Genomic DNA, 14056 nt, shown 5'->3' on the forward strand with positions numbered 1-14056 from the left:
TCCAGCAACCATACCTTTTCTACTAAAACACGTTGCGTTAACATATGATGAGTCTTTACATGTATTGAAAGGCAAAACTAGTGCGAAATAAAAAATGGATTCTAATAGTTCATTTCAGCTGCTCTGAAAGAGAAAATTCTTTCTTTCCGATGAATTTATGTGTACTAAACTGACCTACATTATTACAACTTTCTGGAGGAGGAATTTAGGCTATATCTTAGGGGTAATAAAAAAAAAAATTCCAGCTCAGTGCATCTAGAGACATTTAAATATGTTTTCCAACATGTTATAGAGCCTTCTTGAGGGGAAATAAAAAGGCTTTTCTGTAAATGGCTTTTGTGATAATCTTTATAAAAGCCAGGCAGAGGCTTAATAGATATTCCTAGTCATTTGTTACAGTTATTCAGAATATTTGAAGAGGAAATATCCTGATATAATTTCGAGTGAATTAGACTTTATTATCAGGTAGGCAGGAATGAAGAGATAAAGGCAAATCTGCTTTTAGGTGAGTTATGCTCAGCTCTATGGAGTAGATATTTGGGTTACTTATTTTTCATAAGCAGAGACTAATTTTGAATGTGTTTTTATTTAATTCACTTTTTGGGGCCTTTTATTTGTGCCCGTATTTTGTGAACAGTAAGATGTAATATTTTTGGCCTTAAGGAGATTTATGTGAAAAAGGATTCCCAGACTGAGAGACTTTTCACTGAACAAGGTTTTTCTTCATTTGTTGATTTTTCTTTTTTACCTTGCTCAGATTTATGTGATTTTTTTTTCCCTCCTGAAAATATGCACTGTAATCATTACCTGAAGCAGGAAGGTGGACCAGTTTGTGAAGGAAGAACAGGCTGAATTTCCATGTGCACTTCAGCGGATTATGGGTGTGGCGTTTCTAGTTCAAACACAGGCCAGTTCAGGATGTTCTGAATTAGACAAGGCCTTTCCTAAAGCAAACACATACCCCTCTCGTGCACACATTCCCATTGCTTGAAATGCAGGAATCAAGAAAGAAGAGAGAAACTTCTGAGGGGCTGAGTACCATAGGACTGAAAACCAGCAAACCAACGTATGGACCTTAACCCTGAAGATGGGACCAATGCAGTTTTTGAAGGAAATCAGAGCCATATCTTGTTGTCACTAAAGGGTAGAGTTGATTTTCTCACAGCACGTGAAGCATCCTTTTTTCTGTAGTCAGTTATCAGGGTTACCACCTGTCTTCCCTTTTAATTCTTCCTCTGATATATGAAGGTGTGAATTCAGCTTAACGGACTGGAACCTTCTTGCTGTCCATTCTCTCTCCCCTCTCCCTGCCTACTAAGGCTCTCTGACAAGGTCCTGATATGGGTCATTTTGAAGACGAATGATAGCACTTAGGCCATGCTGATGGTTATGAATGGATCCTGACGCCAGTGTTGGTTTTTTTCACTCTGTATTTCTTTTGGACTCAAAATCCATTTTGATTTTTCTCTACTTTTACTTAGAGAGAAGAAACCATGTTTTCAAGCACTCTTGTCTCTCCATCTTCATCTGTCTTTTCCACCCTGTCGTATGCACTCAGTAGAAATAAATCCCTACTCTGGTTGGTCAGAAGATATTGGAAGGCCACTCACACTTCCTTATTGATGTCAAGGGCGAAAAAACCTTTTCTCCACCCTCTTATGTGCAGTACCTGGGAGTCTGAAAATTAAACTAGCAGAAGACAGGTTAGCAAGAAAAAAGACAGTTTACTTATAGGTGCCATGAATATACACACAGGAAGGCCCGCGATGGTAACACAGGACAGTTAGGGTTTGGAGCTTATACCTAAGTTATATCTAACTTAGTACGGGGAAGGAGTGTGGAGAAAAGGCCTCTAGTGGGAGAACAGAGGTTTCTATAGGAAAGACAAATGGATTTCTAGAAGAACAAATGGGAGATAAGGAAGCGTGTGCGGGTGCCGGTGTTCTTTCTGTCTTGGCCATGAAACTCCTCCGAGAGGGGATTTATGGTAGGTTTACTCTTGGTCTTTCCTGGGATTAGAAGCCACCTCCAAGAGGGAGTTTATGGCAGCCCTCACTCTCAAAAGTTTCTGATTTTCATCAGATAATGGAAGCTCTGAGGAAGCTTCTTTCTGCACCTGTTGAATCTCAAATGTCTTCATCTTAAAATAATCTTCATATCAGCTCTGAGTGGGTCCCCAAAGTGACAGCCAGGGAGAGTATTCCTCCTGTGTCCTCAGTGGTCCTCCAGCCTCCTGAACTGTGTCCAGGTATGCCTCTGAGGCTGGTGTCATCTCAGACCATCTTCGTGCTCCAACCCAGTGATCTTCTACTTCCTTTTTCCTTTCCTTCCTTCCTTCCTTCCTTCCTTCCTTCCTTCCTTCCTTCCTTCCTTCCTTCTTTCCTTCCTCCCTAGATTATTTATAATGCCAAGGAATTTTCTGCTGTGGACTGCCTTTTTTGCCTCTCTCGATATTTTCCTCGTGAAACTTGTAATATGTGCTTTAAAAACCTTATCTTCATGTTTACAGTAGCCTTGCTAGGCCGTTTTATAAATGATATGGCTGAGCGTTTTCCCTCCGGATTTACAATGAGAGGATAAAGTGAAGGGCATTGACCCATGCTTTGGAGCTGGTCTCCTCACATATCCCGCCTTACAGCATTATGTCACTGGAATACAGTTTTTAAGCTTTTGGTGCTGGGGAAAGCCAACCCCAACCTGGGGGCAGAATCTTAGAGCTGCCTTTTGGCTGTGTATCTTGGTAAGCCAATATTTATCTGTTTCGTACGTCTTCGTTAAAAAAAAAAAAAAGGCTATTTAAACAATTGTCCTAATTTTTTGGCCAACTCCAAAACAAGCCAGATTATTAGTTAAGGCTGGAATTAGATGTTCCAAACAGTGTTTTCTCCACATGTACAGCAACAACTAGAAATGATGCCTGTACTAAAACAGTAGCACTTGAAACATGCATTTGATGGAAAATATATATTAAGCTTACTGTAGTTTGTCATTACATAATACAACAAAATTTATTTGTATTATTTCTTTTTTAAATGTCTATTTTGAAGCAATCTCAAAATTACAGAAATATTGCAAGTATAGAATAAAGGGACTATTCTTTGTCCTGATCGATTTGAGAATAAGCTGTTGGCATAATACCCCATCTCCCCAAACACAAGTGGGAAACCTGGCTTACGCTGTCTTCAGTATGTTTGTTTATTTGATCAGGCTCTGGGGTTGGCACCAGTCTCTTATCATTGTGTTCCTGTCCTCACCCCTCACTCGGGTGCCAACTCTCAGTGCCAGGCCTTTGCACCCAACCCCTGTCCGGCTGTCCCCCACATACAGACGTCCTCCCCACCCTGCACAGCATGCCGCCACGCTGCCCATCCTCACCTGCCTTAGGTCTGGATCCTTCCAGATGGGGTGTAATTAAGGAGGGCCCTTGGGACAGACAAGGAAGGCAGTGGATTGGGCCGGGGGAGGGATCGGCTGGAGCTCCTGGGCAGCTCTGGCGTTGAACAGCCCTCCATGGTTGTCCTGAGTTGGGCCTAGGTGGCCAGGCCTTTCCGCCCCCGCCACAATTAGCTATTACATGGGGGCTGTCCTCACAGAAGGGAGAGGGCATGGCAGCTTTGGTAGCTGGGGCAAACCCGAAGGGCCCTGTGTCGACACGCTGCGGGTCCCGCCTTACCTCCCCAGCCTGCACACCCGCCTTGCCCAGTACCCCCACCCTCACGACCACCATCATGGCTTCTAGACAGAATTGTTCCAGAAGGGCAGGGAAGAAGATCCGTTACTTTTAAACCATGTTAAAATTCCATTTTCGTAAATTTAGATTGGCTTTTCCTAATTGTGAAAGGGTTCACTGAAACACTTGCTTCCATCGAATCATCCCATGCTAGAAGGGAGTAAAAAGCCACATTTTTTCCATTTCCCATGGAATTTCTCTTTCTCCTTACACACCTCTCATATGTTTCTGGAAGTGCCTGCTTGGGAATTTGGAAGTCTGGGAACAGAAATATCTGTCTTTGGGCCCTACTTCTACAGTTTGAATTCTGACACAATTTTCATGTTTCTCTTGCTTTTTTACCTTCTGTTATTTTACTTTTTTAAAGGGACTTTAAGAACCTTGATATTGAGCTCTTTAAAAGAGAGAGTTCCAGGAACATCGAAATTGTGGTAGCAAAAAAATGCAAGGGAAAATGTACAGTAAAACTGTATTTTTATTCTACGTTTCCCCCGACATTAGCAATGTGCTATGTCCACAGAGGTGTGCTGTGTTTATTATGAAACACAGCAGAAGCAGTAAGCATATGCCACCCAAAGGTGAGTCAGGCGGTCTCCTTCTCAGGGGCAGCGGGCGTTTCTACATGTAGGGATGATACAGATCCTAGAAAAATCAGCGGTCATCCAAGGCTGTCGGCCCTAGAGCATGACCTTATCTACAAAGAGTTGCTCTTTAGTTCTTACTACACTGAAAGTCAAGCCTGGCTGTTCCAAGAAATTGAAGAACAAGGAAGACGGAGGGACTGGAGTGTGAACGACCAGTTAATGAACATAAAGCCTGATTTTTCCAAGTTAGAATTTAATTTTTTTTGCTGTTGGTACTTTAAAAAATTATTTTTTTGGCGGGAAATAGTTAACTAGTCTTCATAAAGACAGGAAAAAAAAATCAGTTACAATAAACTCAGGAGCAGTTAGTTTATTATCCTATTTATTTTCATCACCGCGTTTTTCCTTGTGAACCAGACCTAGGTTTTGAACTTAATGTCTCATTTTGCAAGTTACAAAAGTGGTGACCTCCTTACATTATATGCCTATTTGCACGAATTGCCTGATGTCCCCCTTGTGCCTTGTGGAGGACTGTTGGGGACCTGAATATATGAGCAAGTGTGTGAGCAGGTTGGCGAAGAGGCCACGTCATCACCTAACTAGCTGGCTTTCCTTGCTACCTCATGCCTCTGGGTTTCGGTTAGCTTCCCAGATCTAACACGGGTGTGCTCTGCTAGAGCTCCCCCCACATGTTATGTGATGGAAAGTAAATTACTTGAGATTTCACCTTGAAGATTGGTATACACATCAAGGCCATAGTTTAATAGGCCCCATTATATTGATGCGTTCTCATTTCAGTGGACTCTTAAGTTTAGTGAGATGTGAACTAAAAAGAAAGGCCTATGATCTGTTGCCAGTGGAACATTTATAATTATTTTGTACCAGTGGTAGTTTTTAAAATGTATTGAAAGGTGATTCAAACCTATGTCCAAGTGCTCATCTTCTCAGCGGGCATTACTTACACCATTATTGCCATGAGTATTTGGATGAGGGCTGCAGGACGTAGGTTTAAAACAAGAAGCCAGCCTGCTTGCTGGAAGGCCTGGCTTCTAGTTTCATGTTAGTGACTTCACTGCATATCACTTCTCTTGGGTAGGAGAAAATTTTTTTCTCAAAAGCGATGAGCAACAATTGACGATATCTAGATTCCAGAAGCATCCGGAATTGGTGTTACGTTACATATGCCCCAATGAGAATATGCTAAATGGAAATCTTTATTGTGGTGATTCTGTCTTAGCACTGCCCTCACGTATATTGTGCATGATATTGGACATTTCTCAAAAATATTTTGTGAGAGCATAAAGAACAATAAAAACAAATGACATGGAAAACCCATGCAGCCAGCTTTATTGTTAGAAAATAAAGGGGCTACTTTTGGAATACCAGATACAACACAGGTGGGAGTAATTATGTGGTCTTGCCCTTGCTTTTCCTTACTTCTTCCTAGGTACAGAGGCAAAACGTACAGGGCCGTGGCCAAGATCGTACGAACATCAGACCAAGTCGCGGATTTCTGCCGACGGGTTTGTGCCAAGCTGGAATGCTGTCCAAATTTGTTCAGTCCTGTGCTGGTTTCTGAAAACTGCCCAGAAAACTGCTCCATTCATACCAAAACCAAATACAGTGAGTAGAAATAATGAAAGAACACAGGTCCATAGGCATAAACTGCAGGGTTATGTAGTTGGTGTTTTGGGTTTTTTTGTTTTGTTTTGTTTTTATAAACTTGTGAATAGTTTTTCATAGGAATTGCTATGGAATTTACAATTTCCTGTGGTAGATCCTTCCGTGTTTCTGGCCTGTGTGAGGAAGGGATGGGGATGATTAAAATCAGGACGATTATCATTGGTAGGTGTTGGCAAAGAAGAAATGTGTACGCTGTCATGAATTTCAGTGGATTGGTTGGTTTCGAAAACTATATATAGCTGGAAGGAGAGCACAATAAAATTGATTATTGGTATGGCTCGAAACCAGAATTACTTTGTTGGTTTTTTAACACTGAGAAATTATACCAAGTCTTTCATTGCCCTCCTTGACACGGGGCCACCTCCTTGTCATAATCTGCTTCTTACCATGTGTGCCCCTTTCCTCAGAACTCTCTCAAGTGGAGTACTTTCCCCATTTGCTTTGCTCTTGACGGTCTCTGCTTCTGCCCCATGGCATGAACTCAGAGTTGCTACCATGGCCCACCCCGCCTTTGCTCAGACCTCTTCCTGGCAGGATGTCCCCTCTTAGCACGTGCCTCTTACATCTCCCGTCAGAGGTCGGTGACCTCTGCCTTCTCATTGGCCTTGTCCTGCCTCTGTTTTGGGTTCATCCCTGAGCATCAGCCACTACCAGACACCTGCACCACGGGTAGCACAAGCTTTGAGATTTCTCTCTGACCCTGGCTTCTGTTCTTTCTACGTTTTCCCCCATTTATTTCTCATCCAAGGGGTGACCACATCCCTGTCACAGTGACCTGGAAGTTTGCTCTGCCAGCAGCCCATGTTCCAGCCACTGCTAGGGTGTCACCAGGACCCACGAGTGCGAACAGTGCTCTGTGAGCCCCCACCAGTTGGGAGTTGTCAACTTATGTGTCAGAACCAGGAATCTGAACATATGTGAAACACTAGTCAGAGTGTGAATTTCCTTCTTTTTTATATACATAACATATCTCTCCCCATTTCATTCTGCACATACGGTCACTCACTGAGGAATCGCGAGAATCTCACCCCTCTTTCTCATGTTTCTGTCCACGTAGGTACATGTGTGTAGCCTTTAAAACAAGCTTTTAATTCTCTCTCTTCTTGTAGCCTATTATTATGGAAAGAGAAAGAAGATCATTAAGCCCCCAATTGGGGAAAGCAACATTGAAAGTGGACCCCCTAAACCAGCCAGGCGTAGGAAACGGCGAAAATCCATTTTTGTGCAGAAGAAACGGAGGTCTTCTACCGTGGACTTTGCCGCAGGCTCGGGGGAGGTACGTTCTACCCAAAGCGCCTCCCAGCAGTCCACTAGGATGCAGGGTCATGTGCCAGCTTAATTGTGAAGGCTGCAATGAAAGTTTGATGGTTAGAAGCATGACATACCAGCAACCTTTCTCCTCATTTGTTGAAAACAGAGTTAACTGTCAGCTGCCCTAGCTCAGGAAGGGTTGCGATTGGGTGGACAGACCTTGGTTGGGACTATTGGATTCATCCTCAGAGGCCTCACCGAGTGGTTTGCACAGGGCCATCTGGGCAGGAAAGGACTAGGATTCAAGCCAGCCTATTGCATTTACAAAGGCCCCCTTTCACCTAACTCAGTACATTTCAATCCTTTGTAGGAAAGTGAAGAGGAGGATGCAGATGCCATGGACGATGACACTGGGAGTGAAGAAACAGGCTCCGAGGTCCGGGATGACCAGACAGACACCTCTTCGGCCGAGGTGCCCTCTGCCCGGCCCCGGAGGGCTGTCACCCTGCGGAGCAGCTCTGAGCAGGAGCGCCGGCCGCCCGTGGAGAGGGCAAGACGGGCTCGTAGAGTGCCGGCCACCTCCTGTGCTGAGGGCGGTGACAAAGGTCTGGCAGCCGGCCAGGAGACAGCAGAGGTAAAGTGCTTGGGCCCTGGAGCTGGCTTGTGTGGGCAGAGTGATGAAGAAGAAAACATAGTTCACAGCCTAGATTTTGAGACAGCTGTTTAAAATACTAAAGTCAGTAGCAGCTGCTGCAGCTTAGTTTCTGAGTCAGGGACAGAAAGCTTGGTGATGTCATCAGGGCTTCCCCAAACCCACAGGTGCCATGTGATCAGCTGAAAGGTCATTGGCACCATCGTCACAAAAATAAATGGGGGTTCCAGGTGGGTACCAGACTAACCAGGGGACTTGCTTCGCAAATTATATGTCTGAACACTACACTGTACACCTGAAACTAATATAAAATAATACTGTCATCTATAATTGAAATTTTTTTTAAGTGCTAGATAAGATTTCGATGAATAAATGAACAAAGGCAATACATGAAGGAATGGGGGGACTAGCTGGCTGTCTTGCACACATTTGCATATGCCACTCATCATTCATATCCCCTCTTCAGTCAGAGATGCATCATTAATAAGCAGACATGAAGTTTCCCGAACTTCAACAGCTGCAATCACTGTGCCTTGTTGTTTTGTTTACCTCTAAAGGTGCACAAGTTATTGGAGCAAAGTCCTAACCCCAGACGAGTTGCTAAGAAAGTCCCTAGAGATCCAAGTCTCTGTGGCTTGTCCAGGTGCCTCCTGGGAGACCGCCGGGCAGAGGCCCCTCTGGATCCCGGAAGTCTGGCTCAGGCCCACAGGGTGTTAGAGAGGATCCCGCCCACCACCCGGTGATAAAATGAGTGCCTGCCCCCTTCCCTCTGCAGGAAGTAAAGCAGGAGGAGGGGGAGAGGCTGGTTCTGGAGAGCAACCCTCTGGAGTGGACGGTGACCGACGTGGTGAGGTTCATTAAACTGACGGACTGCGCCCCTTTGGCCAAAATATTTCAGGAACAGGTACGGTGTTTCTGTGGAGTGCTTGCTGATTTTATTATGAGACTCTGGCTCTCAAACCTTCTGTTAGTGACTTTCTGTGGCATGGCTGTGGCAGGGGAAGGGGCACTTCTTCGTTACTTCTGTGGGTAGGGGGTGAAAGTCCACATGTGGTCTCTACCTAACCCTCCTTGGGGGGCTCTTGGCTGTTAAGTGGAGATGGAAGTACAGGCTCTCCACTTGGCCTTCTCAGAAACAGCCTTCTGGGGGCTGGAGGGCCTGAGGCCACCTGGCCAGGCTGGAAGTCAGGGACCCTCTTTCAGCCTCTGCTGGCGTGGGTGGGTGGGCTGCTTTGTCCTGCAGTGGAACAGTCATTGTCTGAAAGGTTTTGTCTCCCTGGGCTACCCCTTTCTCGATCCTTAGCCTAGAGAGGTCACGCCTCTGCCGGGCCTCTTGTCATCGTGCCCATTGGCACTTCTCAGTTGCCTGCTTCTTTAGGAATAAATCTTGGGTATAGGAGGCAAGCAAATAAACAGAAAACCCAGACCACTCTCCACCATGTCATATCTGGGCGCCACAGTCCCAGGTGATGGTCTGCCTTCTTTTCACCTTTCAGAGTCTTCATATGTTTGCTTTGTTTATAATGACCAAGGCTTTCAGATACACTTAGCAGGACAAACGGAAAAGCGTGTCCCCTCGCTCTTCCCAGAAGGGGAAGCCCTGTGTCCGTTGTGTTGTATGTAATGCTTTCATCACTGTTTTCTTCCTTTCTTCCCTGCTTTCTTTGTAAAATGTGTTAAAGTCTATGGTATGTATAATGAATAAGTACAAAAACAATTGATATAATCTATACCTTAAAAGAATTTCTAATCGAGCAGATGAAATAACTGTAATTAGCTAAAATTCAAGACATGCCATAATGTGTCCTAAGAAAGGAGGACTTTTTTTTCATTTTCCCTTAAGTTAACATGCAAACAAATTGTTACTCTCTAAACACCTTGCACACTTCTCACTGGCCTCGCATAAAAAGTTCAAGTTTAAGCCTATGACTTGTACTCTACTATGTTTGTTTAATTTGTTGAAATTTCTTGCATTGTCTCATACTATAAATTTCTGTCTCTCAATGACCTTGTATTTAAAAAAACAAAACAAACATGCTGTTTCCTGTATAAATTAAAAATAATGTCTATCCAGGCTTTTTTTAGATTACACAAACTAGTAGTCTAGAAAGAGGGTAATTCAAGCAATAAATCAGGAAGAAGAAAAAAAGAAAGGCCTGTGATTTCCCATGCTCCCAGTGAGTTTCCCAGATTCTCTCCCAAGTTCACCATCATGCAGCAATGAATTGTAAAAAGCAAATCAATACGGTTCCCAGCTCCTCCCAGGGGAGAGTAGTTCTTAACATTCAAAGGTCTCCTCCAATCACCCACTGGAATCTCCTGTAGACACCCAGTAAATGCACTCGGAGTGAAGGAGTGGTGGTGAGAGGGATAAGGCCGCCTCCCTGCTGTCTGACACCAGCTGCACCTCCTCTCTGGGCACCACTGAGAAGCAGACGCATAGGAAAACGCTACATTTGCCTTAAGGAACCTGGGTAGCGAACACGTCTCTTCATCTGAAACACACCAACAGAAAAGAAAGAGAATTGTAAGAAATGTGAGGACTTATGTGATTTGGAGCATCTCTGTCTTGAGAACAGAAATACAGCAGAACTTTGAAATCTTGCTTAATGCACTGCCTAATAGAGCATTTTTCCAAGTTGGTGTTTATTAACAGTGGCGATGCCAAAAAGCATTGCATTTGAATACAGGACACATGGTGATGACACAGTGTGACGTATCTATTCATCCACGTGTACACTCACCATACACTGATGGGGCGTCTATTTGGACCTTCCAACAGTCAAAAGGCAGATGTGGAAGGTAGCATCCTAGGTTAGTCTAAAAGCTTGTTTCTGTTCTATTTTGGTTTTAGACTCAAATTCCCAGTTTTAATGGAGAAATGTTTTTTAGTTGGTCCTGTCACAGAACAGAACAGAGCGTCTCCCGCCTGGATGTCAGACTGTCTGGGGGAGCGCACGACGACTTGCACTGTGAAAGGCTAATAATAGGCTGCTGTTTTGATTCCTTCTACAAGTTTCTAGTAATAAGCAAGAAAGTGAAAACAAAGCTGATTTGGGGAAAAGGCTGAAACACTACTTATACTAAGTCTTCTTTAATTGTACTTCTTAGCCCAGCTTATAACAACATCTCAGAAAGTTTCACGCCTTCCCAAGTGATGGCTTCTAAGAAGTGAAGTGTTCCAGGCATGGAAGCCATGCATGGGCAGGGCGCTCCCTTCAGTTGCTCTTCTCATGTCAGTTAAAGGTTTAGTCCTACATACCTACTAATTTCTCACGTAGAGAGAAAAATAGGTAGACTTTAAATGAGAATAGCCTTATCCCTGTTTAATTTTAAATTTCATATTCGGCTATTTCACCTGTTGCACTAAGAGGCAGATAGATGCCCATTAGGCTATCTAGATGTGTGGGCCCTTGAGTCCTTTCCCGTTCAATCAGACCTGTAATTACTAATTTGTTCTGTCATCTTTGAGTCCAAATGCCATGGCCATGACTGATGAGGCCTCCAGTGGGTCACTGCAGGTGCAGTGCGAGTTTTTAGATGAACCAGAAGGAGCCCAGGGTCTTTATTCACCAGCGGATGCGAGAATCCACGGGGCAGGGAGGTAGGAGCTGTCTGAGTTGATGTTTGTTGTAAGCTCAGAGGCTCATAGCCACCAGGAACATTTACAAGAACCATAAGTTTCCCATTACTGGAATGCATGCCTTTTAATTCTGAAACGTTATGGCAACTGCTCAAAAAAGCTGTACTCTATAATTTCATGCTGCAAACATGGGCCTTTTCCAGTAAAATTCCACACAAACAAAAGTCTCAAGTAAAATTTTGCCTATTCATTCACCTTTTATGAATCAGAGACATGATACGCAATGTACCTTAATTAGTGATTTACTTCAATAAAAAAATAATAATTTCAGGATAGTTTCCAGGTTTAGTTCACATTTAGACTATTCTCTCTTCTTTCTGCTTCTATAGACTCTAATCTCCCCATTAAGGAACTGCCAAGTCCTGTACTGACCTCTACAGCAAAATAAATTTAATTTTACCAAATGCTAAGCATAACTTTCATGTTGTATATTTTATTATATTCCATTCACTAAAAATTAGTAGTCCATTTATGGTAATTCTGTATTGAACATAGCAAGTGATTTGCTAGCAATACTGAATTATATGACAACATGTTTACAAAAATTAAATTAACTGTTACGTCTGTTACTACATAATTAAAGACAGAAAGGCAAAAAACTTCATTCAAGCCAGAACAGAAGCTACATAAGAGAGGGATTGCAAGGTGAGTTTCCCCATCATTCCTGACTCCTCGCAGTATCCTTGTGTGTATTATTATTTTGCCTGATTTTGCTTCCATCTCTCTCTCTCCCGCTCCCTGTGTTATGTGGAGTGGATGTTGTGTTCATGTAGTCTGCAGCATGAATGAGAGTTGGGACAGACTTGTTGGTCAACCATGTTTGACGTCACAGAGCCACCACCACTGTTCTCGCACACCACTGACAATCAATCTTATGGTCACGTTGCTACTTCTAGTACCTTTCCACAGGCAGCATGACACTTTGGTGTTTGGAAATCAGAGGCCTGATTTTATTCTTGTTAGTGTATTCTTCTCAAAATAAGAACACTGTAATTCTGTCTTATATCATCAGGGAGGATGGAAAATGAGGTGAAAACCCAGAGTGACAGCCGGAGGCTCTGAGGTGGCTGAGTACAGACAAACTACATGCCTACCACTCACCCCATTTCAGATATCAGGCCCAGCTGCTGTCAGTTCTTCCCAGATAAAAAGCGGGGTGAAAGACCTCCATAATGAATCAAGACAGCTGAGCCATAATCCACCCCCACCCCGTAATCTTCATCTTTGTGCAAACAGGACTTTCTCTGCACACACAGTTCAGCTTGTGTGTCTTCGCAGTTCTGTTAGCCCCAGATGTGCAGGGGCTTCTGTGTGGGCACCATGAGGCCCACGAGCCACGTTAAACCAGCTCCTAGGAGGAAAGGCTTAAAAATGGGCTGAGCTCCATTCGTTCCAGGTTTCCCACACTCGAAATTCGGGTGAACTAGCCCCCATCCCCCAACCGTGGCCTCAAAACTGAGACCTCTGATAAACTTTAGGCGCACACTCCTTGATGTCCACCAGCCAGAAAAACTATTCTGAATTTTGTGTTTACTGTGCTCTTGTTCGATTTTCTCTTACATACTTTCACGAAGGGATGCCAAAATGTTTTCCAGAGCAGTATATCAGTGTGCCTTTCCATAGTAGTGTAGGGGGTTCCCTGTATGGTACTCTTCTGTGTCAACACTTAGAATTATTGTCAGACCTTAATTTTTGTGGGTATAAAATTATATTGTATCGCAGGTCTAATTTGCTTTTCCCTGATTCCTGATGAGGGAATTATTAATTTAATAATTCCCACTGGTCCCTTAGGTCTCAGTTTAGGCATCACCTAATCTCTGAAGCCTGCCTTGACTCCTGTGAAATTGGTTCAGTTGCCTGTTCTGTTTGCGCCTGTAGCTTAATTAGCCCATACATTAATCTCCCTGTATTGTTAATGGTCTGGTTATTTGTCTGCCTCCCTTGAGATCTGTAGCGTCTTCTGGGGTGGAATCTTCTTTTTGTTTGATGTGATATTCCCAGAGATCCTGAGAGTGCCTGGCACTTAGTAGGTGCTCAGTAAATGCTTGTTGATTAAATAAATGACATCTTCCATTTGAATGTGATGCATGCAAATGGCAGTTCCCTTTACTGAAATTGCCTGTAGGGAGTGTGTGTGTATTAGGGCTGATTTTCCATTGTAATTGATTCTGTGTATCCCAAGGTGGCCATCATGACTTAAGTGCAGATGTCAAAAGCTGAGCTATAATTTCTCCCCCAAAGTTTAATATCAGAAAACCACAATTCTAGTTCCAGTGTTGTCTCTAACTAGCTATATGATCTTAGTTGGATCAGCTAGCTTTTCTGGCATCAATTTCCATCTTTAACAAAAAGTTTCCATCTCCAAAAATAAGTTTCAGTTCTAGTCTATCTTGTACTTGTTGGTTTCATTGAGCCAGACGGCAAAGCCCCTTGCACATAGTTTAATAACATCAGTCCTCTTCCTACTTACAGTGTATTTCTGTGAGGTTTGTGATGCTTAAAAGACTTGGTAT

At 43.5% G+C, this 14056-nt stretch overlaps 1 protein-coding gene across 1 annotated transcript in view; it reads left to right on the forward strand.

Moving 5' to 3' along the window:
- The window catches only part of SFMBT2 (Scm like with four mbt domains 2), a 209111-nt gene that overhangs the window by 192163 nt on the left and 2892 nt on the right, over nt 1-14056 (forward strand). The window contains exons 16-19 of the mRNA XM_019644530.1: nt 5762-5937; nt 7107-7273; nt 7619-7882; nt 8676-8804. Of these exons, the coding sequence (XP_019500075.1) occupies nt 5762-5937; nt 7107-7273; nt 7619-7882; nt 8676-8804 (736 nt within the window). The remainder of the gene's footprint in view (nt 1-5761; nt 5938-7106; nt 7274-7618; nt 7883-8675; nt 8805-14056) is intronic.

This window comes from Hipposideros armiger, unplaced genomic scaffold (genome assembly GCF_001890085.2).
Source record: "Hipposideros armiger isolate ML-2016 unplaced genomic scaffold, ASM189008v1 scaffold_88, whole genome shotgun sequence".
Taxonomy (NCBI): domain Eukaryota; kingdom Metazoa; phylum Chordata; class Mammalia; order Chiroptera; family Hipposideridae; genus Hipposideros; species Hipposideros armiger.